Below are 22845 nucleotides of genomic sequence, written 5' to 3' on the forward strand. Positions count from 1 at the left end.
ACTTCTGTCTTGGTGACATTCCATTTTTCACGTCAGAAGAAAGCACTTCAATGAAATGACAGGAATCTGTGCACCACACACACAAATAAAACAGACACAGAGCACTGTTTTTCTCATCGGGGGGCTACTTCTAGCACCAAAGAAGCAGAGCTGGGGGGGCTTCGCCGGAATCACACAGGGCTGAGTGGGATGTGCTGAGGAGGCGGCTGGTGCCGGCAGTGGGGTGGTGTCCCCTGGGACCTGCCAGCCGCCCGTGAGTGCCGCAGGCAGCGGCCGAGGAGCTGGCGACAGACGCTGGGCCCGAGGAAATGCAGCAGAGACCCCAGAAGCCAGTGCTGGAGAAGAATCTCGTCTGGACAGAGATGCCGGGCGAGTCTGCAGAAGGGGGTGGCGTGGTCGAGGGGGGCGATGCGGGAATCGGAGCGGATCCACGGGAAGGGGACAGGGAGAAGAGGCCCGTGAGGGCTGAAGTGGCTCCAGCTGGACGACCAGAGCTGGGTCACCAAGAAGAAAGAACATGAAGGGGTAAAGGAGGAAAAGAAATGGGTTTCTGAATAAGATGCTTAACTTGACTGGCAGATGTAAGGGGCAGCTGGCTAGAGAAGACTCCAAAGGCTGCGCTGCACAGATGGGGCGGGAGGGGGAGAGAGGGGGCGGGAGGGGCGGGGCCACGCAGACCAGGACAAGCCTGACAACAGGGAGCCAAGGGCCAGAGGGCGTCCAAGGTCCCCTGGGGGAGACGACAGTACAGGGACAAGGGCAACAAGAAGAAAGGGCATCCCTTCTCCTTGGAGGTTTCCTCGCTATTACCCTGAAATGGAAGCAACACACAGAGACGTGCAAAAAATGTCATTGTCAGAATAAGAAACAGGAAAAAAAATGTCACTGTCGGTTTTGAAATTCTATTAATTAAAACTATTTATACAGTGTGAATTTGTACCTAATGCCACAGAACTGTGCATTTAAACATGGGTAAGTCTGGCGGTGGCACAGTGGATAGAGCATCAACATGGGACGCTGAGGACCCAGGTTCAAAACCCTGAGGTCGCTGCCTTGAGTGCGGGCTCATAGACATGACCTCAAGGTCGCTGGCTTGAGCAAGGGGTGACTGGCTTGGCTGGAGCCCCCCGGGCAAGGCACATATGAGAAGCAGTCAATGAACAACTAAAATGATGCAACTATGAGTTGATGCTTCTCACCTCTTTCCCTTTCTGTCTGTCTCCCCTCGCCCCTTGCTAAAAAAAAAAAAAGTTAAACTGGGAAATTTCATTTATGTGTAGTTTTACACAATTTAAAAATACGATCTACACACTACAAATTCATGCATATAAGTAGTCATACAAATACAATTTTATTTCTTTAAAATTTGAGGCTCCAATTGTAAGACCCGGGAGTCTCACAAAAGGATCTCTTAAAACCCCACCAACTGGCACACGTTCAAGTTTGAATACTTAAGAAATATAAAATAATTCCTTAATAATCTACCCCCCCCAATAACCTCCAGAATGTCTGTCTTAAAAAGACCAGCGGAGGGGGAGACCCCCAACCATGCAGGCAGAGCGTAGAACAGTGCGGAAAGGAGGGACACCCGCCTGTGGCCCTGGGCGGAGTGCTGGGCTCCCTCCATCCAGCCCCTGCTGTGCCCAAGACCATGGCTTCACACAAAGAACAGGAAAGGCCTTTTAACAAAAACACACAGTGGCCTTTCTTACTGTCAAAGTGACACCTCAGAATGTTTGTGAGGTGAGAGGAAGGATATCGAGATGATTTTGAACCTTAACTCCTGGTTTAACAAACAATATTCAGACTGACTTGCCAGCTGACTCTCAGTGTCAACACATCCTCTGCAAAAGCAACTGACTTTTATTCTATGACAAATAGTTCTCAGTTCTAATGGAGAAAAAATGCTAAGTGCCTTGCTGTGATTTGGTGGTGCATTTCTTTCTTGGTGCACTTACAAATCTTGGCTTCTAATTCCTGGTTTGAAGCCACGTGGACAGAAAACCAGTCCTAGAATCTGAAAAAGGTACCTGAGTTGCAAGGGAATTCTTGCAGGAAGCCCTCTCTCTTTCTGAAGTGACCGTGAGAGGAAAAAGGCTGACTGCCAGCTTCCTATGTTCCAGCATTTCCCTCCAAGACCTTTATTTCATTTGGTCCTCACAGCAACGAGGGGAGGTCAGTGGTACGGTCAGGTACTATAGATAAGACAGCGGAGGCTCAGAGGGATGGGTCATCTTGCCCAAATTTGTATCGGCAGGAGATCAAATCTCATTAAGATTTTTTTTTTTTTTTTTTTTTTTTGGTGCCGTGACTCGGATACGAACCGTCATTAAGATTTGACTGTAATAGCCTGACCAGGTGGTGGCGCAGTGGATAGAGCATTGGACTGGGATGCGGAAGGACCCAGGTTCGAGACCCCGAGGTCGCCAGCTTGAGCACGGGCTCATCTGGCTTGAGCAAAGAGCTCACCAGTTTAGACCCAAGGTCACTGGCTCCAGCAGGGGGTTTCTCGGTCTGCTGAAGGCCCGCGGTCAAGGCACATGTGAGAAAGCAATCAATGAACAACTAAGAAGTCGCAATGCGCAACGAGAAACTGATGATTGATGCTTCTCATCTCTCTCTGTTCCTGTCTGTCTGTCCCTGTCTATCTCTGCCTCTGTAAAAAAAAAAAAAAAAAAAAAAAAAAAGATTTGACTGTAATATTGCATGACCCCAAAGCTTCATCCTTCTTACTCGAAGCGTCCATTTGCTATGGGGGAAGTCCCCCACCTTCTCTGAGCTTCTGTTTCTGCACCTGTAATGCACACCCACGGACTGGGTGAGGCACGCTTGAAATGAGGTGCAAAGGAGGGACGTTAGCTGGCAAAGTGCAAACACGGATTAGTTTTTCTTTCTGCTGTCCTATTTTCCTGGGTGCTTGCAGATGCGGAGATATTATAATTAGTCAACTATTAAGATGGAATTGTAAAATGTTATCGTACAAAAGAAAAAGTCACAGAGAAGGTGATTTTGGGGGGAACTCATCAGCTTCTTAAAGGGGGCTGTGGTGGTTGTAATATTGATAAAATACTGTGGAAGGGAGTTAGACACCTGCAGAGCAAGGAAAACGAGCCAGGTACAGATGTCATCAGAGCGGAAAGCCGCAGGTGCTTAGCAACAGGCAAAACTGGGAAAAGGAGGAGCAAACCCCTGGGGTGGCCTCTCCTCCTCTAGCATATCACTGGTCATGCGGTTTAGACCCCTTGACCTTTCATATCGCTGGTCACGTGGTTTAACCCTCTCCTGACCTTTGGTCCTCTGGCATATTTCTAGTCATGTGGTTTTAGACCCCCTTAGAAGAGGAACATGGGGCCAGAGAATAGCCTCATGTGACTCCCATACAAGCCCTTGCACAACCACTCCCGTAAAGCACTAGGTCCTCAGGACAATGAGGTTCTGACCAACATCAAATAATCTTAAGAGCAAAGCCTTAGGTCTCTTGACCACAGAGACAGACTTTTGGTCAAATTAGAAATGACATTTAGGTCTCAGGTGTGTTCCAGGCCCAGAAAAGCAGCAAAACCAGATGGAGTGATGCCACGGCTGAATATCAGGACCAGGTGCAATGACTAATAACCTTCTCCCCTGGGTGCTGACCAATCAGTAGAAACCAGGACCCTGAAAGGACACACCTGGAAAGCTGATGCATATTCTGTTGAAATCCTCCCTTGAAACTACAGCTAAATTTCCTACTTTAAGAAAACAGATAAAACCCCTTATGATAAAGAAAGCCAGCATGCTGCCCTTGGAGTACACCTGTGCCCTGGTGTGTACGTTGCTCTCTTTCTTCTAAAATCTAAGCGTGCCCATGAGACTTGCAATCAGGGGAGCAGTGGGCAGCGGCAGACTGTCCCAGGCTAACCCCCTGAACCTGCCTCAAGGGCCCCCTTTTCTCTGACTTTTCAGTGAGCTACATGCAGTCCTGCCTTGGCTCACTTCTATCACTGCAACTTTTACTTCTCAGTAAGTCCACACAGCACAGTGTGGCTCACTTCTTTGCTATAATGTTTCTAGACAGTCAAAGCAGAGCACTATCTAGGTTCCCTTCTGTGGCCTCTTCTATCCTAAGCTCTTCCTTAGTTTCACTGTCCCCAGCTTTCGTAAGTGTGCTCTCAAAATCACCTGGACTCGTGCTGTGAAATCTTTCCTGCAGGAAGTCAAGAAGCCACACACTACAGGTCAACCCGAGGGAGGCATGCTTTGGACCCAGCCCCTTTCTGGTGACAATATAGTTGAGATAATATGATGCACTGTATTTCAAATGAAAATATATTAATTCCCACATGTTAAGTTTCCCATGAGCAATTAGGCCACTGCACTGTATTCCATAGTTTTAAAATTAATTCTGAATTAATCAACAGCTGCCTCCAGTATCCTAACCAGAAGTTGCTTACTCTTGAATTAGGAGATGCTCTGATAAAGAAATGTGCAGAACTGTTCTCTAGAGGAGTGGCTGCTTAACTCCCATTTTCTGTCAAGTTTAGCATAGACCTCCCAGTCAGCAGTATAGCTTGCTTCTTGCTTTCACCCCAGGCTTCCCTGCTGTTGTCTGGCTTCACAGTGTCTCTGACGTTAGGTTTTTCTACTTCTCACTGTTCCTCTTTCCATGGGGGTTTTTGTGTGAGCGATTTCTACTCCCAGCACAAAAGCAATCATGCCTGGAGCTCCTACACTATTTCAACTTCCTCCAAATGATCTCAGGTGTCTTTCTTCTGTAACACAAGCCTGGGGTGGGGGTGGAGCAGGAAATAAGATGCCATCGATCCTGTACCGAATCCAGTCTTAGTGGGACAGAGTCGGGGAGGTCACAGAAGGCACACGCAAGCCCAGGCTGCACTGAGATGCGGAGGCAGCAGGATGATTCATCCAGAAGCGTTTGATCACCTCTTTCTTCCTGCAGAGCAATTCCACACTATCAAGCTGCCAAGCACCAAAGGGGTTAGTCGTGGGGGGGGGGGGGGGGACAAAGAAAGGGAATAGAAAGGGTTTCAAGAAAAACATGACTTAGTCTCTAAAGGTTCTCCAGCACAAAATATTCAAGACATCAGGGGAAGAAAAAGTATGAGCTCTGTTATTGACAGCATCAACAAGTTCCGATCTCCATACGGTTACAGGACAAGACTGGAAACAGGCTCCCCTTCTCTCTCTTGTCTGGCCCGTGTGCAGAACACGGCTCTGAGGGAGGCAGCACAAAGTGAACCAGAACGGTAATAACTCTTCCCACGGACCGACATGTAACACGAGGCGGGGAGGCTCATCATCACATAAACAATTATGCAGCTCAAATCTAATTTCTGTTATAAGGAAAGGGAGTAGCGCACGCTGGCAAAGGAGGTAAGAATCCTTGCCTTGAGGCCACCTATCAAATACAGGACTTTAGACCACATCAGTATAAATTTTCCCCCTTTCCACAGGGGAGCAGACATTTTAACAGCATTATCTCCATGAGGAATGGGAATTCAGGGAAAGGAAAAGGGTTCATCTTAGGGTGAGCGTGCACGTCTGAGACGGCAGGACTCAGACAGCATAACATCTCTTCTATTTTCCGACCTTTTCACCTGGGATGATCTCCTTGAAAAAGAGACACACTAAAACCATTCATTAAAAGCAAAGCAAAGCAAACAAACAAACAAACAAATCAACAAAGAACTACCTTTGCCCCTCAGAGGGGGTGCTTCACAATCAGAGGGTCACGGTCTGCGAGCGAGTTTCCTGTCAGTGGTTTGTGTCAAAGGGCTGAGGGTCGTGTCAGGGGCTGAGACGCCCCCACGAGGTTTCCCTGGGCGGCAGGTGCGGACAGAAACACCAGCTCCCCTGGGCCAGCCACCGCCTGGTCGGCTCCAACACGCCTGCCGTGCCCACGCGCAGGGCTGCCTCTATCCCTGCCTGTACCTGTATCATCTCCCGGGTCTGAGCACCCACAGCTTCTCATCAGAAAACACTGTTCTTCACGTTGCACCCTGCTCTCTCTCCTCCCCACGCGTGCTCTCTACCACCTCTGTAACCCCGAACGTTCTGGTCTCTCCATAAAGTGGCTTTACAACACGGCGCACCCGTTCTGGGCTAACCATCCCAACACATTCCCGAAGTCCTTCCTTCCACAAGCATTTACCAGAGTGCGGACAACCTCCCTCATTCAGCCGGGAGGCCGGGCCCACCACCGTCCTGTCTCCCCTTCCCGTGGGCCTCTCAGTTTCTGCCCCTTTAGGCAGTATCTTTCCTGTTCCTGCCCCCACTTACGAACACAGTGCTGAACTGTGAAGAAGAGAGCAGGACTATGGCCCCCATCATTCCAAACCCTCTGCCAGCTCCCCCGGTTTCGGACTACGGGACTCCGGCAGGTTATTTGATCTGTTGGTGCTTTAGTTTCCTCATCTGTCAAATGGGGAGGGCGGAAGAGAGAGCAACAGCTCCTACCCAACGGGAACGTTAGGATTAATGACGTTAATCCACAAAGTGCCCACTGCAGCCGGCACTCAGAAAGCCTTCCTCGGAGAAATCTTTGCATAAGGGTCAACGTCATGCTCCGCTGATGCCACGCTAGACTTCAGACGATGCTGCTTCCCTCTTTCCTCACTCCTGCTGCTGCTCGCCGCCCTCTGAGCAGGACAGAGGCGTGGTGTTCCTGCTGTGACATCTGAGAGACAGACCCACAGAGTCTGGGGCAGACGGACGGAGGAGCGGGGTAGAAGCAGTCAGCGTGCAGATGAGCTCTGCGGGAGAGCAAATCCAGGAGCCAGAGCTGGAGCCGCAGCAGCCAGGACGGAGACGTTCAGGCGGCCGCCGGGATAAACTGAGGGCAGAGGGGGCTTCTGACTTTCTTAGTGAAGTCAGATTAAGCTCATTATCCAGATACGTTTAAAAACATAGACGACCCAGCATCTCCACTTCTGGGTACAGATCCCAAAAGAATTCAAAACAGAGTCTTGAAGTATTCTTTTTTTGTGTGTGTGTGTATTTTTTTTTTCTGAAGCTGGAAACAGGGAGAGACAGTCAGACAGACTCCCGCATGCGCCCGACCGGGATCCACCCGGCACGCCCACCAGGGGCGACGCTCTGCCCCTCCGGGGCGTCCCTCTGCTGCGACCAGAGCCACTCTAGCGCCTGGGGCAGAGGCCAAGGAGCCATCCCCAGCGCTCGGGCCATCTTTGCTCCAATGGAGCCTTGGCTGCGGGAGGGGAAGAGAGAGACAGAGAGGAAGGAGAGGGGGAGGGGTGGAGAAGCAAATGGGCGCTTCTCCTGTGTGCCCTGGCCGGGAATCTAACCCGGGTCCCCCGCACGCCAGGCCGATGCTCTACCGCTGAGCCAACCGGCCAGGGCCTTGAAGTATTCTTACACACATGTTCATAGCAACCTGAGTGGCCAGTCACAGATCAACGGATACACGAAAGGTGGTATAGGCATACAATGGAGTATTCAGTTCTAAGAAGAAACGAGGTTCTGACATATGCAATAACATGGATGAATCTTGACATTGTGTTAATGGACTAATTTATGTCCCCTGAACATGTGTTGAAGTTCAATATCCAAGGTGATGGCATTAGGAGGTGGGGGGGTCTTTCGGGGTGATTAGGTCATGAGGGTGGAGCCCTCATGATTAGAATTAGTGCCCTTATAGAAGAGCCCCGACAGAGGTCCCTCACCCTTTCCACCACGTGAGAACACAGTGAGAAGACCCTCCCCTGACACTCACTCTGCCAGCGCCTAGGTCTTGGACTTCCCAGTTTAAGAATTGTGGGAAATCAATCTCTGTTGTTCAACTATAGATCCATCTATAGATCTCGAGCTATAGCAGAAATAGACAGAGGAGACATGACCCATGATTTCAATAGCCTGAAGAAGTTGCTCAGAAGCCCTGTTCCTGTGCGGACCCTGAAAGTGGGAGCCACTGAACCCTGTTCTCCAGAGCCTCACCGGCCCCTGCTACGGGGAAGCAGAGCATCTTCAGGAGCACCGGCTGAGGGCCGAGGAGCTGGGGTCGGCCCCGGGCAGTGTGACCCTGTCAGATGCCTTTGCCTTTCTCCCTCAGCGTCCTTCTCTGCCTGTGGGCTGTTGTCAAGACCAATGAGATGAGCCGTACAAACCTCTCAGCGCAGGCCGGGTACCAGTTAATGTGCAAGAGACGTTTGCCACCATTACCGGTGTCGCGGGACCTCACCTGGACATCGTACAGGAACTGGAAACGGCTTCTTTTACTGGCGGCCTCTCTCACAGCCCACGCCAGGTCCACCGAGCCCTTCCCGCCGCTGGACCAGTGGTGGCAGGGGACCGCATCGAAGGCGCCGGCCCGCTTCGCCAGCTCACACACTAAGTCAATCTCGGCCGGGGTGTCGGTCCTAGTGATGGAAATGGCACTGATTGGGCATCTGCATTCATTTAGCCATGTTTTAAAAGAAAGACTAACCATTTCTATAGAACTTTGTTCCCTAACACTGAATATATTTTAAACATCAAAAGTGGTTACATCGTGTTTAAATAAATCAGACTTACAGAAAAGCATGGGGGGAAAAAAAATCTCCTCCAACATGACTCAAATATTTCAAGTTGTTAAGGGTTTTATTGAGAAAATTCCATAACACATCCCTTTGATCACCCACAGCCTTTTGGACAGAAATGCTGGGTGGAATTAGAAAAAAAAAAAAAAAAAAAAAAGGCTGAAGAAGTGTAAGTCACTATATAGATTTCATTTCCCTAGTCACATCTGAGAACACTTCTGCTGAAATGAAACCACCAATCAGACCAAACCAAACAAACAGAAAGAGCAGAGGATTTCTGCATACTTCTAGACGAAGCAGAGAAAGACCAGACAGCCCAGGACATGCGGCTCGTTGGCACGGTGGCCCAGCCCCACGGCCACATTTAAAGGGGGAGGCCTGACTTACTTGAAGACATTCAGAGCCACCACGACGGGAACCCCGAAGAGCTGAGCGATCTGGATTTGCTTCTGGAGATTACAGCAGCCGTCCGCCACCAGCTGGATGTTCTGCAAGGAAACCAGACCCCGTGTGTCGCCTACCACCGCACCTGCCAATCTCAACCAGCAGTGCCACCGGGGCCTTTTTGCTCCCATCTTTGCCCACTTTATGGTCCTTGAAGCTTTTCAAGAGCATAGAACCCCTTTCCCTCTAAGGGAGATGGCTGAGGAAGGAGGCAGCTCATTTTCAAAATACCGTCTAAAATTCTTCTGAGTCCAACGGCATACTGGGCTCTTGAGTCAGGCAGTTATTTCTGCAGGTGACCAGTGGCCAGGACACAGGCAATGTGCCCATGCCTGCAGGTTGGTGGACTAGAAGGCACAAGGCCCAGGGAGGGTGCGCAGAGCTGTCCAGCGGGTCCCTGCTCAAACCCCTGGCGCCACCTGTAGGAGCTGAGAGGTACTGTTGCCAGCAAACCAAAGTCTAGAGGAGTCCAGTAACTCAGGCACGTCATAAAGCCAATGGCGTGTATTCTCTGAGAGTCAGATTTTCCCATCACCCCTAAAGACTACATGGGTATAAGCTTTGCATTTGTTTTTGTGCTGGGATCGTGAGCTTGGGTAGGGAGCAGTATAAAGACCATGTCTATCATTTCTTCTTTTTTTTTTTTTTTTTTTTTTTTTTTTCATTTTTCTGAAGCTGGAAACAGAGAGAGACAGTCAGACAGACTCCCGCATGCGCCCGACCGGGATCCACCCGGCACACCCACCAGGGGTGGTGCTCTGCCCCCCAGGGGGCGATGCTCTGCCCATCCTGGGCGTCGCCATATTGCGACCAGAGCCACTCTAGCGCCTGAGGCAGAGGCCACAGAGCCATGCCCAGCGCCCGGGCCATCTTTTGCTCCAATGGAGCCTTGGCTGCGGGAGGGGAAGAGAGAGACAGAGAGGAAAGCGCGGCGGAGGGGTGGAGAAGCAAATGGGCGCTTCTCCTATGTGCCCTGGCCGGGAATCGAACCCGGGTCCTCCGCACGCTAGGCCGACGCTCTACCGCTGAGCCAACCGGCCAGGGCTATCATTTCTTAAGATTGAAGAGTTCACCAAATGGACGGTATCCCTGCCCCTGATCACTTTCTCTAGGATTATTAGAAAAGCACTTTTCTAAGAGGCCGTGGGTGGAGGACTCCACCGCTGACTGAGTGGTTAACTTGATTTGAATGATTCTCTACTTCAGCCTTTTCAAGCAGTCACTTACCTCCTCTGTGTATTCTCTCTTAAGAGGGACCCCAGCAGTGACCTAAGAGACAAAAGGAAGAATAATCTCATTAAAAGTCTTACTCTAATTGATCAAGATCTGAAAAGAGAAAAGCAAATCACAGTCACCATTGGGGAAGGTACCAGATTTCCCCATGTATAAGACGCACCCTTTTCTGAAGAATTTGGGGTCTAAAAACTGGGTGTGTCTTATACTGTGATTGTAGTTTTTTTCCTTACATTTCTCCCTTTTTTGCACAGATAAGAAGTATTGTATGAATTTTATGATGAATAAAACTGAATTCAATAACTTTATGTAATACATTTCCCCCCCCCCAAATTTCAGGCCCCAAAATTAAGGAGCGTCTTACACACGGGAGCGTCTTATACATGGGGAAATGCGGTACCTATTAAAAGCACATTTTGTACTTTTAAAACCAGTAACTGGCAGCCCGGGCTGAGCATAAAGTCTGTGGGAAGCTTTCAAAAAACACTGATGCCTGCGCTCCACCCAGATCGATTAAAACAGGGTTTCCGGGAGTGGGACCCAGGGTAATATATATATATATATTTTTTTTTAGAGAGGGGTGGAGAGAGAGAGAGAGAGAGAGAGAGGAGGAGCAGGAAGCATCAACTCTCATATATGCCTTGACCAGGCAAGCCAGGGTTTTGAACCGGCAACCTCAGTGTTTCCAGGTTGACGCTTTATCCACTGCGCCACCACAGGTCAGGCGGGTTAGTAATATTTACACATTCCCCCCAGGCAATTCTAATTTGAGCCAATATTGAAAACTTTCATACTGTTGGCCATTACCCTGGAATAAAATGGAATTTATAATATGCTCAATACCTGATTGATACAGAGTGCACCATCATTTCTAAATAAATTCTAAATCATTTTAAAGCAATGCCATTACTATTGGGGGGGGGGCCTGGGTTGGCAGGGCAGGATACAGCTAAAGTAGAGTTGAAAGAAGGCAGGTGTCTTGCTCAAGGTTCTAGAGCAAATGAAAGCAGAACGGGGACTTCAGTGTAATAGGATTCTGAAACCCAACTGAGCACCTTCCCACAATCCCACACGGTCCGTGTCCATGGCTGCTACTGGTTTTGGTGAAACACTAGAAAACATTCTGATTTCCTGAGGACCTGGTGACTTGATCTCAGTGGAAGAGGCTTTGAGGATATTAGAAATCGTTTGGAAAGAAGTTACCCCTGTGACAGATTGCTTTTGGATAGTGTGTGCAAACAAAGTGTTTTCAGATGGGTTTTCCCAGCAGCCGCGTTCACGGAAACACTGAGCGAACTTTTCAGTCGGAAGAACTGAAACGCTAAACTGGAAATAGACTGGGTAGCATGGCTGAGCTTGCACAGATATAAATGCTGCGGAATCAAACAGGGCACAAGCAGGAAGGGGGGCTCTATGCAGAGACCAACAAGAGGGCCAACCAAACCAGAAGACGGTTCTTACAATGACTAACAAAGTCAACAACACTCTGGGAAGACTTTTTAAAAATAAAAAATGAAAAAACATGATAACTATTTTGTTTGTTTTGTTCATTAGATTCCACATATAAGCGAAGGTGGAATTTGTCTTTCTCTGACTGGCTTATTTCACTTAGCACAATGCTCTCCAGGTCCATCTATGCTGTTGCAAAAGGTAGCATTTTCTTTTTTTTTTTTTTTTAATGGCTGAGAAATAATCATGTAAATGTACCACAGCTTTTTTATTCACTCATCTACTGATAGAAATAAACTAACAAATAAAACAGAAACAGACTCAGAGATATAGAGACTAGACTGACAGCTGTCAGAGGGACAGGGGGGTTGTGAGGATTGGTGACAAGGGTGAAGGGATTAAGCAAAGCAAAGACAAACTTATAGCCGTAGACAACAGTGTGAGAACTGGGGGCGGAGACAGGTGAGGGAGGGGGAGGAGGAGAGGAGGGGAACAGATGGTGATGGAGGGAGAGTTTGACTTGGGGTGGAGAACACACAATACAATATGCGGACGACACATTGTAGAATCGTGCACCTGAATCCCGTATAATTTTATTAACCAATGTCACCCCAATAAATTCAATAAAAAGTAAAAAAAAAATTATAACTGCATAAGCTATAGACAGAGTTAATATAATATTATGACAAACTTTATTAGCAATACATTTAAAAACATTAGTAGAGAAGTTCAGAGGTGAAACTTATTAAAGCTCATTTAAAAAGAAATAGAAAATCTAGACAGTTCTTATTCATTAAAATTAAATTTGTAGTTAAAAATCTACCCCTTACCAATAAGTAACAGGCCCAGACAATGTTATAGGTGAATTTTTCCCATCTTTGAATAAACAGATTACTTTAATGTTATAAAATCCTTTATAGAGTATATCAAAGAGAAGGAATATTTTCAACTTATTTTATGTGGCTAATATCTCACTCATCTACATGTAAAGATCCTACTTAAAACATTAGGAAAACAATAAGTAAAATTCAGTCATTCATAAAAAGATATCTCCAAGTAAGAATTACCCGAGGGGATATAAGTTTCATTTAATATTTGAAAGTTAAATAATATAATTTGCAACACTAACAGATTAAAGAGAAAATCCATGTCATCTCAATTGATGAAGAAAATTCTTTAATACCTAGTTTGATTAAGAAGTCAGCACACTAGGAATAAAAGGCAATTTCTTTAAAGTGATAAAGAATATATACTAAAAATCTATGGAAAACATCGTACTTAGTGATAAGCTATTAAAAGCATTTTTCTTTAGATCAGGAATAAGAAAAGGATGCTCACTATTACATCCAAGAAGTAACCACTATGAGTCGACGCTTCCCGCTCCTCCCCTCCCCTTCTCTCGTCTGCTCTCTAGAATCAGTGAATAAAATCTTAAAAAAAAAAAAAAAAAAAGGTTGAAGCCCTTTGGGCAACAAACTGTAAAGCTTTATTAAATACATTTAAAAAGACCTAACTCAGGCCCTGGCCGGTTGGCTCAGCGATAGAGCGTCGGCCTGGCCGTGCGGGAGACCGGGGTTCAATTCCCGGCCAGGGCACATAGGAGAAGCGCCCATTTGCTTCTCCACCCCACCCCCTCCTTCCTCTCTGTCTCTCTCTTCCCCTCCCGCAGCCAAGGCTCCATCGGAGCAAAGATGGCCCGGGCGCTGGGGATGGCTCCTTGGCCTCTGTCCCAGGTGCTAGAGTGGCTCTGGTCGCAGCAGAGTGAGGCACCGGAAGGGAAGAGCATCGCCCCCTGGTGGGCAGAGCATCGCAACCCGGTGGGCGTGCCAGGTGGATCCCGGTCGGGCGCATGCGGGAGTCTATCTGACTGTCTCTCCCCATTTCCAGCTTCAGAAAGAAAAAAAAAAAAGACCTAACTCAATGAAGAGATATATCCCATGCTTTTAGAAAGATCCCCAGATTGACCTATTGATTTAATGCCATTTCAATAAAAAACCCTAACAGATTTTTCAAGGAGCTTTATGAGCTAATTCTAAAACAATATAGAAGAAAAAGGGCCAATCACAAACCAGGCATGCTCGGAAAAAGAGAAGGAGCCAGGGAGCTTGGCCTATAGACTGCCAGTGCAGCCCAGGCACTCTCACAGGTCACTAGAATAGTTTGAGTGAAAGTGGGGGGGTCCCAGAAAAAGACCTACCCTGTATGGAGAATTGATTTATGACTGTACAGGCTTGAAGATCAGAAAGGAGGGACCATGTCAGTAAACAGTGCCAGGCCAATTGTTATTAATACAGAAAAAATGAAATTAGATCTAGTCATTGCACCGTACACCAAGTATCAGCACTACTGGCGTGACGGTTAATTTTGTGTGTCAACTTGGGAGCACAGGGTGCCCAGATATTTGGTCAGATACAGCTAGTGCTCGACTTATGAACACGATTGGTTCTGACAGACCGGTCGTAACACAATTTGGTCATAAGTTGAGTAGGCTATATGTACAGTACTGTGAAATGATGTTATAAAAATCTTTAAGTCATATTTTATCATAATTTTCTTTCATTATTGTACCGAGTCTGGGATAACACTTGAAATGGTGTACGTGGAGATGGTAGCACTGCCGGAAGCTGGTCCTCACTGTCGTATGCCCAGCTGGGCAACGCTTGCGCCGCCATACGCGGAGCAGTCGTGGCTAGCGATTGTGGTCGTAAAGTTGAATGGTCGTAAGTTGCATAGGTCGTTAAGTCGATCAATACCTGTACTATTTTGGATGTTTGTGAAGGTGTTTTAGAAAGAGAGTAACATTTAAATTGGTGGAATCTGTGTGAAGCAGACTGCCCTTCACACTGTGGGTGGGTTGCACCCAATCAGTTGAAATGTCTGATTAGAACACAGAGACCGTGCAAGGGAAAATTCTCCAGTAGAGAGCCGTCAGCCTGGGTCCGGGGCTGAAACACTGGCTTTCCTGTTGGCTCACTGTGCAGATTTTGGACTTGTCAGCCTCCATAACCAAACGAGCCCATTCCTTATAATAAGTCTTTTTATACAAGTACATACCCTCTTGGTTCTGAAGAGTCCCCCTTGATACACTAGGTTTGGAGAACAAGTTGTAAAATGGAACTACACCAGAATGTTAGTTCTTATGTTGCCTTTTGGAAGACAGGATATGAATTTCAAACGACTGGGGCTAAAATGGGCAAGTTCGAGGGCCTCAGGATTTCCCACCGCACAAGTTATGGAAAACAACCAAGCTGAACAAACATAAGAGACAGCCATGGTTATTTGTGTAATGATATCAGAAAGGAAGTAGAAATTATAACGATCAAAACCATTAGCCCCGAGCTGATTCAAGCAAGAAGAAATGACCCTGAGATGGATAATAGGGAATATAGGATTAAGAAGATGAAAGCCCATTTATTATTCAACTGTTGGAAACATTTCCTGGATACAGACTATGCCAGGCACTAGGGATACACAAACGAGCAAGACACGGTCTTTACGTTTAAGGAATTCAAAGTTGAGCAGGGAGACACATATATAGACGTTCTTAAAACAGTGGTGCAGGAGGTGCTACTGAAGCCCAAGAGAGCAATGCTCCGCTCCGCCTGGCTTCCTGATCCTCCCCTTTATTATCCTCCACCTTTATCTGCGGCCGGAGCCCTGTGACAGTCAGCGCTGGCCCGAAACCATGACTTTCAGTGAAGTGGAAGACTCAGGCGAGCAGAAAATGCAACCACTGTCAAACAGTGAGCACATGCATTAAGAGGAAGAGAAATAAGGTTATAAATCATGCAGAGAATTTTTATAGGAGAGAGACTAGAGAGTGTGGAAAAGCACTGAACGAGAAGCCAAGAGACCTTGACTTTGACATCTGGTTAGTCCCCTAACTGGACTTGGGATACTAAGCAAGGCGCTGATTCTCTGCAGCTCAGTAAGCCCTTTGATTTTTATATACTTCAGGGTACAAAGTAAGGCTGATGAATTTCAAATGCATCTTATACCAGCAGAAATAGTTTTCTTGAAAATGGAGGTTGGTGCCCTGGCCGGTTGGCTCAGCGGTAGAGCGTCGGCCTGGCGTGCGGAGGACCCGGGTTCGATTCCCGGCCAGGGCACACAGGAGAAGCGCCCATTTGCTTCTCCACCCCTCCGCCGCGCCTTCCTCTCTGTCTCTCTCTTCCCTTCCCACAGCCAAGGCTCCATTGGAGCAAAGATGGCCCGGGCGCTGGGGATGGCTCTGTGGCCTCTGCCTCAGGCGCTAGAGTGGCTCTGGTCGCAACATGGCAACGCACAGGATGGGCAGAGCATTGCCCCCTGGTGGGCAGAGCGTCGCCCCATGGTGGGCGTGCCGGGTGGATCCCGGTCGGGTGCATGCGGGAGTCTGTCTGACTGTCTCTCCCTGTTTCCAGCTTCAGAAAAATGCAAAAAAAAAAAAAAAAGAAAAAAAAAAAAAAAGAAAATGGAGGTTGGGATATAGATACAAGTCTAAAAAAAAGTCAAGCTGTGATTGTAGCTCTACGTAGTATTTTGAGCCAAACCAGAATTCTTGAGGAGTTATGACCTTATAATATGTTATGTCAGTCTTTCACTTGAAAGAATAATGGAACTTTAGGCTAAAATGAATGGTTAAGAGTGGACTTGGAATTCAGAAAATGTTTACCTTCATTAGTACGCAGCTCTGCACGGTGGACAGATAGGCGGTTTGAATCTAAGTCCCAGTCTTTCTGGTCTGGCTCTTTGAGGGCCAGGTGACACCATCCATGTTCCCTAAACCCATCAAACCTCAAGTTTCTCATCTGTAACATGATGTAAAATAAAGTCTGCCTCTCCTCAGACACAGACTAGCTAGAATAAATAAACCAGGCATAGCATTTGTCTTGCCATATCATAATCGCTGAGTATATGATTTTTGTGTTCACAGTATACCTAAGAAGTCAGATTGGGTGGTTTGTCTAACAGACCGGCAGTATAAATGATAAAGCCACTCCAAACTATTTTATTTCAAAAGTGATCAATCGGTATAACACTCCATATTCTCCCTTTGTAAATACCTAAACATAAAAAAAGAAAGGAAACACACTACACTTGTGTCTGTGGAAACGAGAAAAATTTTCTCTCAGATGTGTGGAAATTCTGTATCTAATAAGAGAGGTTAACATCGAAAGTTGTTTTTGAAAGAGAGTTACAAAGTGAAGTCATAACAAACAGAAACAGAAGGCACATAGTTCCAGGTGAAATCAGTGAACTGAAAAGCTGTACACAACCTCGCCCTCCGGAGCGATCAGCCCAGTCCGTGCGTGTCCCGTTCAGGAGCCAGAGCCTCTGTCCTCCCATTACCGGGGGTCACAAAATGTTGACATGAGCTTCAGATATGAATCTTAGGGCTAAAAAGTGGCTACGTTATGCTCCTTTCCAAAATACATAACTGCTTAGCAATAACACTGAGGGTGTTACAATTTACTAGAACCTACTAAACTTTTAGCACCCTGTCATGGTGATCTGTGAAAAAAAGAGACAGTCTAGAAAGAACACTGGAGTTACTAAGCAGGTATGAGTTGTACAAATGCTCAATTCTGCTTTATCTGGACTTTCCCGTGTGTGTTTTTCCGGGACGGGGTCTGGGACTTACGCTTGGCCCGCCTCCATGCATCTTCAGAGCGCGCACTGTCGCCACCAGCACGACTGCGTTGGGTACCAAACCAGAAGCTCGACACTTGATGTTGAAGAACTTCTCCATGCCAATGTCAGCCCCAAAGCCAGCTTCAGTTACTGCGGGGAATCAAGTCGGAAATTGGCTATTATCTTCTAAAAACAACAGTGTAGGCTTTTGGCAACCATTGGAGTGGCTCACATTCCAAGGACGGCTGAAGTCCCCCACCGCCTCAGGTTACTCCCCAGCACTGCGTCCTGCTCATATGCGAAGGGACACTGATGTCCCCTCAAGTTTTAGAAAATGTCCCACTGCCTTACATTCCCTAAAAAGACGGCTCTCGGTCTCACACCGGCATGCCGTAAGGATTCTTTGCCAACGTCTAGCTTTTCCTTCCCAGTATAGCAACTCTGAGCAAAAGCTTTTCTTAGCACAGATGGGATTTTCAGCTTTATAATCAGGCTCCAAATTATTTTAAAGAAACCACTGCTAGCACAATTAGCATTCTCACTCCTTATTGCCTACATAGAATCAATCTAGTTTTTATGAAATTTTAATTTCTTTTTGTTACAGTTAATGGCATGCATTGGTTTTTAAATTGGATAGAGTTAAAGGTCTACGACTCTTGGATTGAACATAACCACAAGGCAATTAATGTTTTACAAACATCACTTTTACATAATTGTAGTTGTTTTTAAATATAAAAAAATTATTATCTGATAAAAACACCCTCTTATTTTGTTTTAAGATTGAATCATGGCTTCTACGAGTAGGCGTAAATGTAAGAATAGTCCTGACACCTTCTGTTATCTATGTGGCTGTTACACACTTCAAGGTCAAAGGCGCAATATTTTATCATTTGTAACATGTGTATATATTGCCTATTTTCAACTTCCCCTTGGTTATCAAGACAAGAATTGGGTTCATCATATTGTGTGTCATAATTGTGAGGAAATGCTTTGTGACTGGACAAGAGGAAAACGCAAAGGAATGCTCTTTGGTATTCCCATGGTTTGGCGTGAACCTAAGGACCACAGCAGTGACTGTTATTTCTGTCTGATCCATACAAAGGGCATTGGCAAGAAAAAACGGCATATGATCGCATATCCTAATATTCCTTCAGCAATATGACCTATCCCACACTCTGAGACACTCCTGGCTCCAGTTTTCATTGGTTTTATTTCTTTTAACGACTAAGAAAGTGAACATGGTGATCAAGTGTATTTTGATAAGATGCATGAGGAAATGGTTGTAGAATCTGAAGAGTCTTTTTCTGATGCCAAGCACTCATTAACCCCTCAGCAGTTTAGCCAACCCGACTTGAATGACTTAGTAAGAGATTTAGAGATTTAAGCCTACCAAAGAAAGCAGCTGAGTTAGTTAGGTCCAGGCTTCAAGAAAAGAATGTACTTCACCAGTAAGCTAAAGTATTCCATTTCAAGAAGCATGAACAAATTTTTGTGGACTTTTTTTCTGAAGACAAACACTTTGTTTACTGTCATGATATCAGTAGTCTTCTCAGCCAGCTAGGTGTTACCACTTACAGTCCAACAGAATGGTGACTATTTCTTTTTTTTTTTTTTGTACTTTTCTGAAGCTGGAAATGGGGAGGCAGTCAGACAGACTCCCGCATGCGCCTGACTGGGATCCACCCGGCAACGCCCACCAGGGGGCAATGCTCTGCCCATTTGGGGCGTCACTCTGTCGCGACCAGAGCCACTCTAGCGCCTGGGGCAGAGGCCAAGGAGCCATCCCCAGTGCCCGGGCCATCTTTTGCTCCAATGGAGCTTTGGCTGCGGGAGGGGAAGAGAGAGACAGAGAGGAAGGAGAGGGGGAGGGGTGGAGAAGCAGATGGGCGCCTCTCCTGTGTGCCCTGGCTGGAAATCGAACCCGGGACTTCCGCACGCCAGGCCGACGCTCTACCACTGAGCCAACCGGCCAGGGCCAGGTGACTATTTCTTGACAGCTCTAAACAGAGTCTGAAATGTGATCTCCTACACAACGGTAATGTTTATGCAGTGGTTCAAATTGATTATTCAACTCATCTGCGAGAACATTATAATGACATAAAAATTGTCCTCGACTTTCTGAAGTATGAGGAGCATAACTGGATCATTTCTGTGGATCTTAAAATGGTAAATTTCCTGCTAGGACAACAGAGAGGTTTCATGAAGTATCCTTGCTTTCTGTGTTTGTGGGACAGCCGAGCTCGGGAGAAACACTGGACACAGAAGGAGTGGCCGAAACGTGAAGCTCTGGAAGTAGGGATGAAAAATATTGTGAATGAACCTGTAGTTAATTGAGACAGGATCATTTTTCCCCCACTTCACATCAAACTTGGCTTAATGAAGCAGTTTGTTCAGGCTTTGAATAGAGAAAGTGAATGCTTTCAACATATTATTTCTGCTTTTACTGCCTTGTCTTTTGAGAAGATAAAAACAGGTGTATTCGATGAACCTCAAATTTGAACCCTTATATGTGACAAAGAATTTGCCAAGAAGATGAATGAGGAGGAGAAAGCAGCATGGCAGTCTTTTGTGGCAGTTACAAAGAACTTCCTTGGCAACGAAAAAGCAGAAAACTATGAATTTCTGGTTCAAAGGATGCTGTTGGCTTTCCACGACAGTGGATGTAACATGAGTTAAGATTCACTTCCTGAACAGTCACCTTGATAAGTTTCCTGAAAATCTTGGAGCTGTTACTGATAAGCAGACTACTGCTGGAACATCAAACGAGATTGTCCTTGCTCAGGACACAAATTTTTGCCTGAATAGAATTTAAATAAGTTTTGCATAAATTTTATGATTAAAAGAAGTGTTTTAATATGTTCTATTTTGAAATTGTAGACAAATTCTGATACAATCATATCTTTTAGAGTATTAGTGTATTTATTGCATTATATAAATTATTCTATTTTCACAAAGATGATGCCCAAGAAGATATTCTACTTCATTATGTTAAACTAAATGTTGAAAAGTTTACAATAAGATAAAAACCAAAAAGCTTGAATTGCAAAAAAACTGTAGCTTACTGAGAAAAACTAATGTCAGTTTTGAGATCAGCACACTCGAATAGGTAAAAACAAGTGTTTTTGTGGATGCAACAGAAATTTTTTTCCCCAGTGTAATTTATGGCTGTAAGTGGCAGCTTATAAGTTTGCTATGCTGTTGTACCAAGATTTACAAAATGTTCCCCCTCTTATGGGATATTTGAGTTGTTTCCAATATAAATAATACTATAAAATATCTGTGCAGATGAGCTTTAACCTCTTTCAAATTATATTCTTGGAATATATTCCCCAGGGTGAGCGTATGGGGCCAGAGTATGTAAAAAAAAATAAATTTATGACTGTTGATATGCTTTTGACAAATTGAAAAATAGTCCTTTAAAAATATTCAATTTGGAATGAGCATAGCTACAAGTCATTTTTTCCTTTATTATATTTTCTTTGAACCAGCAATGTAGCAGAACAATTTAAAAAAGCAGAAGTGATTCTTTTTATACAGCATTTGGGACAATTCTAGTGACTTTATTAGTGGTGGCCCAAACCAGAGATGGTTGGCAGAAACGATCCCTATGTCCAACGGTGCCCCTGGTAACACCAGCATTAACTTTAGCACGGTGGTGGCAGAGTGGACCCCAGAGGAGAAATATCCAGTTCACTTTGTCAAAGGTCATTACAGAGTAGATTCTGATTAGGGGAAAAAACCAGATGGCAAGGCCATCAGTAGTGGATTACTGGTGACTGTCCTGCCGGTCAGTATCAAAGACAGACCACAGACAGGCACACAGACAGACAGATACCTGGGATCCAGCATCCCTCCCAGCAGTGTGGTCTTGCCAAGTATTTAGTCTGTTTCAGTCTTATGTCCTCATCTGACATGTTGGCAGGATTAAGGGGACAACACATGTACAGTAGTGAGATACTCCTTTCTGGTGCTTAGTGAGAGCTCACAAAACAGTTGGCATCATTATTACCAAAAGAACAGTCCTCCCACTTGCTCGAAATCATATTAAATTCTTAAGCATTTATTGAATTCTTGCTAAACCCAAGCAGTCTCCTGTCCCTTCTTTAAGTCGCAGTCCAATCTTCAGCTCAGATGTTCCATTTCCCGGAACCTGCATGAGCCTCTCCGGCAGAGTCAGCTGCCCCTCCTGCCCAGATTTGCTCCCGGTTTGCTCCCTCCCTGGTGCACATCTCACTCTGCAAGCAGCACCCGAATTAGACGTGGGTATAACTCCCACTTGGAGCGCCAGGGACCATAACTTACTCATCGTTGCATCTCTAGCACCTAACACTGTCCCTGGGCACATATAAACGAATTAACCAAGATATGAAGAGACTATTAGAGTGAAGAAACTATTTCTCCGTTACTCAATGGAGAAAGATAGCTAGGCATACAACGCAGAATTAGACAGAATTAAGTGTTCTTACACTTCCCTATCAGACTTCTCTTTCTCTCTTAAAATACAAAACAGTTTTAATAAGAGGTATAAATGTCAAATCTGAGAAAGATAAGGCAGCTCAAATGTCTAGATAGGCCAGCTACACTTAAATTCATATTTTAAGAGACAAATTGGAAAAAAAAAAGTCATAACACAGAGAACTTCAGTTAGGGAAGAAAACAGGATGCAGTAATAAAGGTCCGGGGACTGTGGCTTCCAAATGCAAAGGAAATATGGAGGCAAATAACGTGAAGAAAACAGGAGCAAGTGCCAAATTCTTATACTTTGAAAACCGTCTGCAACTATGTAATCACGGTGCTATTTGCTTTCAAATAACCAGGCTGCTAAAGAAAACAGAGGGTGTGGAAAAGGTAAGCTGCTGGGCGATCAGTAATTACAGCAGTGAGAACACTTGATAAGGTGTCATCAACAAGTATGAAACAGACGAGGTGGGGTGCTGTGTGTCTGTGAATTAGTACCTCAGGGGGTCTTGATGTGAGAAGGGGACAAGCCACTCTTATCAGCGGGTTCTGTTTCCTAGGCACTTCCTAGGAATTGTCAACATAGACAACCTGCAAGTTAACCTTTCTTATGATCTGAAATAAGCATGTGTCCCCTTTTTCCATTCGTTGCTCTTAATACCTTATAAAAGAGATATGGGCTGAAGAGATATTTAACGTTGATTTTAACATGGACTTGTTCTTGAGTCGTGAAGCAAGCACACTTACTCGGACTTGGCGTTCCTGAAAAGCATATAATGTACACTTCTGGAAGCTGCATATTTAAAAAAGGCTTGCAAGAAAATGTTTGCACATGCCACAACAATTATTTGTCTTGGCAGTCTCTTTCAGGCGGGGGGTAGGGGGGAGTATAAGGTTATGGCTAGTCAACTTAATACGTGAATGAAAACAGGAAACCCTGCCTGATTTACTGTGTAAGCACAGAAGCTCTTAGATAGTAATTCTGTAGCATGGCTTAATTCAAACTTTAAACCCCATAGTTTGCTCAGAAAGGAAGTATCAGTGGGCCAGGATGGGGAGGGACTGAATCTGTGGACAAACACTATTTGCACAGGAAACAGAGCTTTGGGTTCAG

At 45.7% G+C, this 22845-nt stretch overlaps 1 protein-coding gene across 1 annotated transcript in view; it reads right to left on the reverse strand.

The window, feature by feature from the left end:
• Positions 1 to 22845, reverse strand: part of MTHFD1L (methylenetetrahydrofolate dehydrogenase (NADP+ dependent) 1 like) — a 186909-nt gene that overhangs the window by 58661 nt on the left and 105403 nt on the right. Inside the window, exons 21-24 of the mRNA XM_066372996.1 lie at positions 17284 to 17423; positions 10206 to 10247; positions 8922 to 9022; positions 8198 to 8375 (exon numbers count right to left, since the gene is read on the reverse strand). Coding sequence (XP_066229093.1) covers positions 8198 to 8375; positions 8922 to 9022; positions 10206 to 10247; positions 17284 to 17423 — 461 coding nt within the window. The remainder of the gene's footprint in view (positions 1 to 8197; positions 8376 to 8921; positions 9023 to 10205; positions 10248 to 17283; positions 17424 to 22845) is intronic.

This window comes from Saccopteryx leptura, chromosome 3, assembly GCF_036850995.1.
Source record: "Saccopteryx leptura isolate mSacLep1 chromosome 3, mSacLep1_pri_phased_curated, whole genome shotgun sequence".
Classification (NCBI taxonomy): domain Eukaryota; kingdom Metazoa; phylum Chordata; class Mammalia; order Chiroptera; family Emballonuridae; genus Saccopteryx; species Saccopteryx leptura.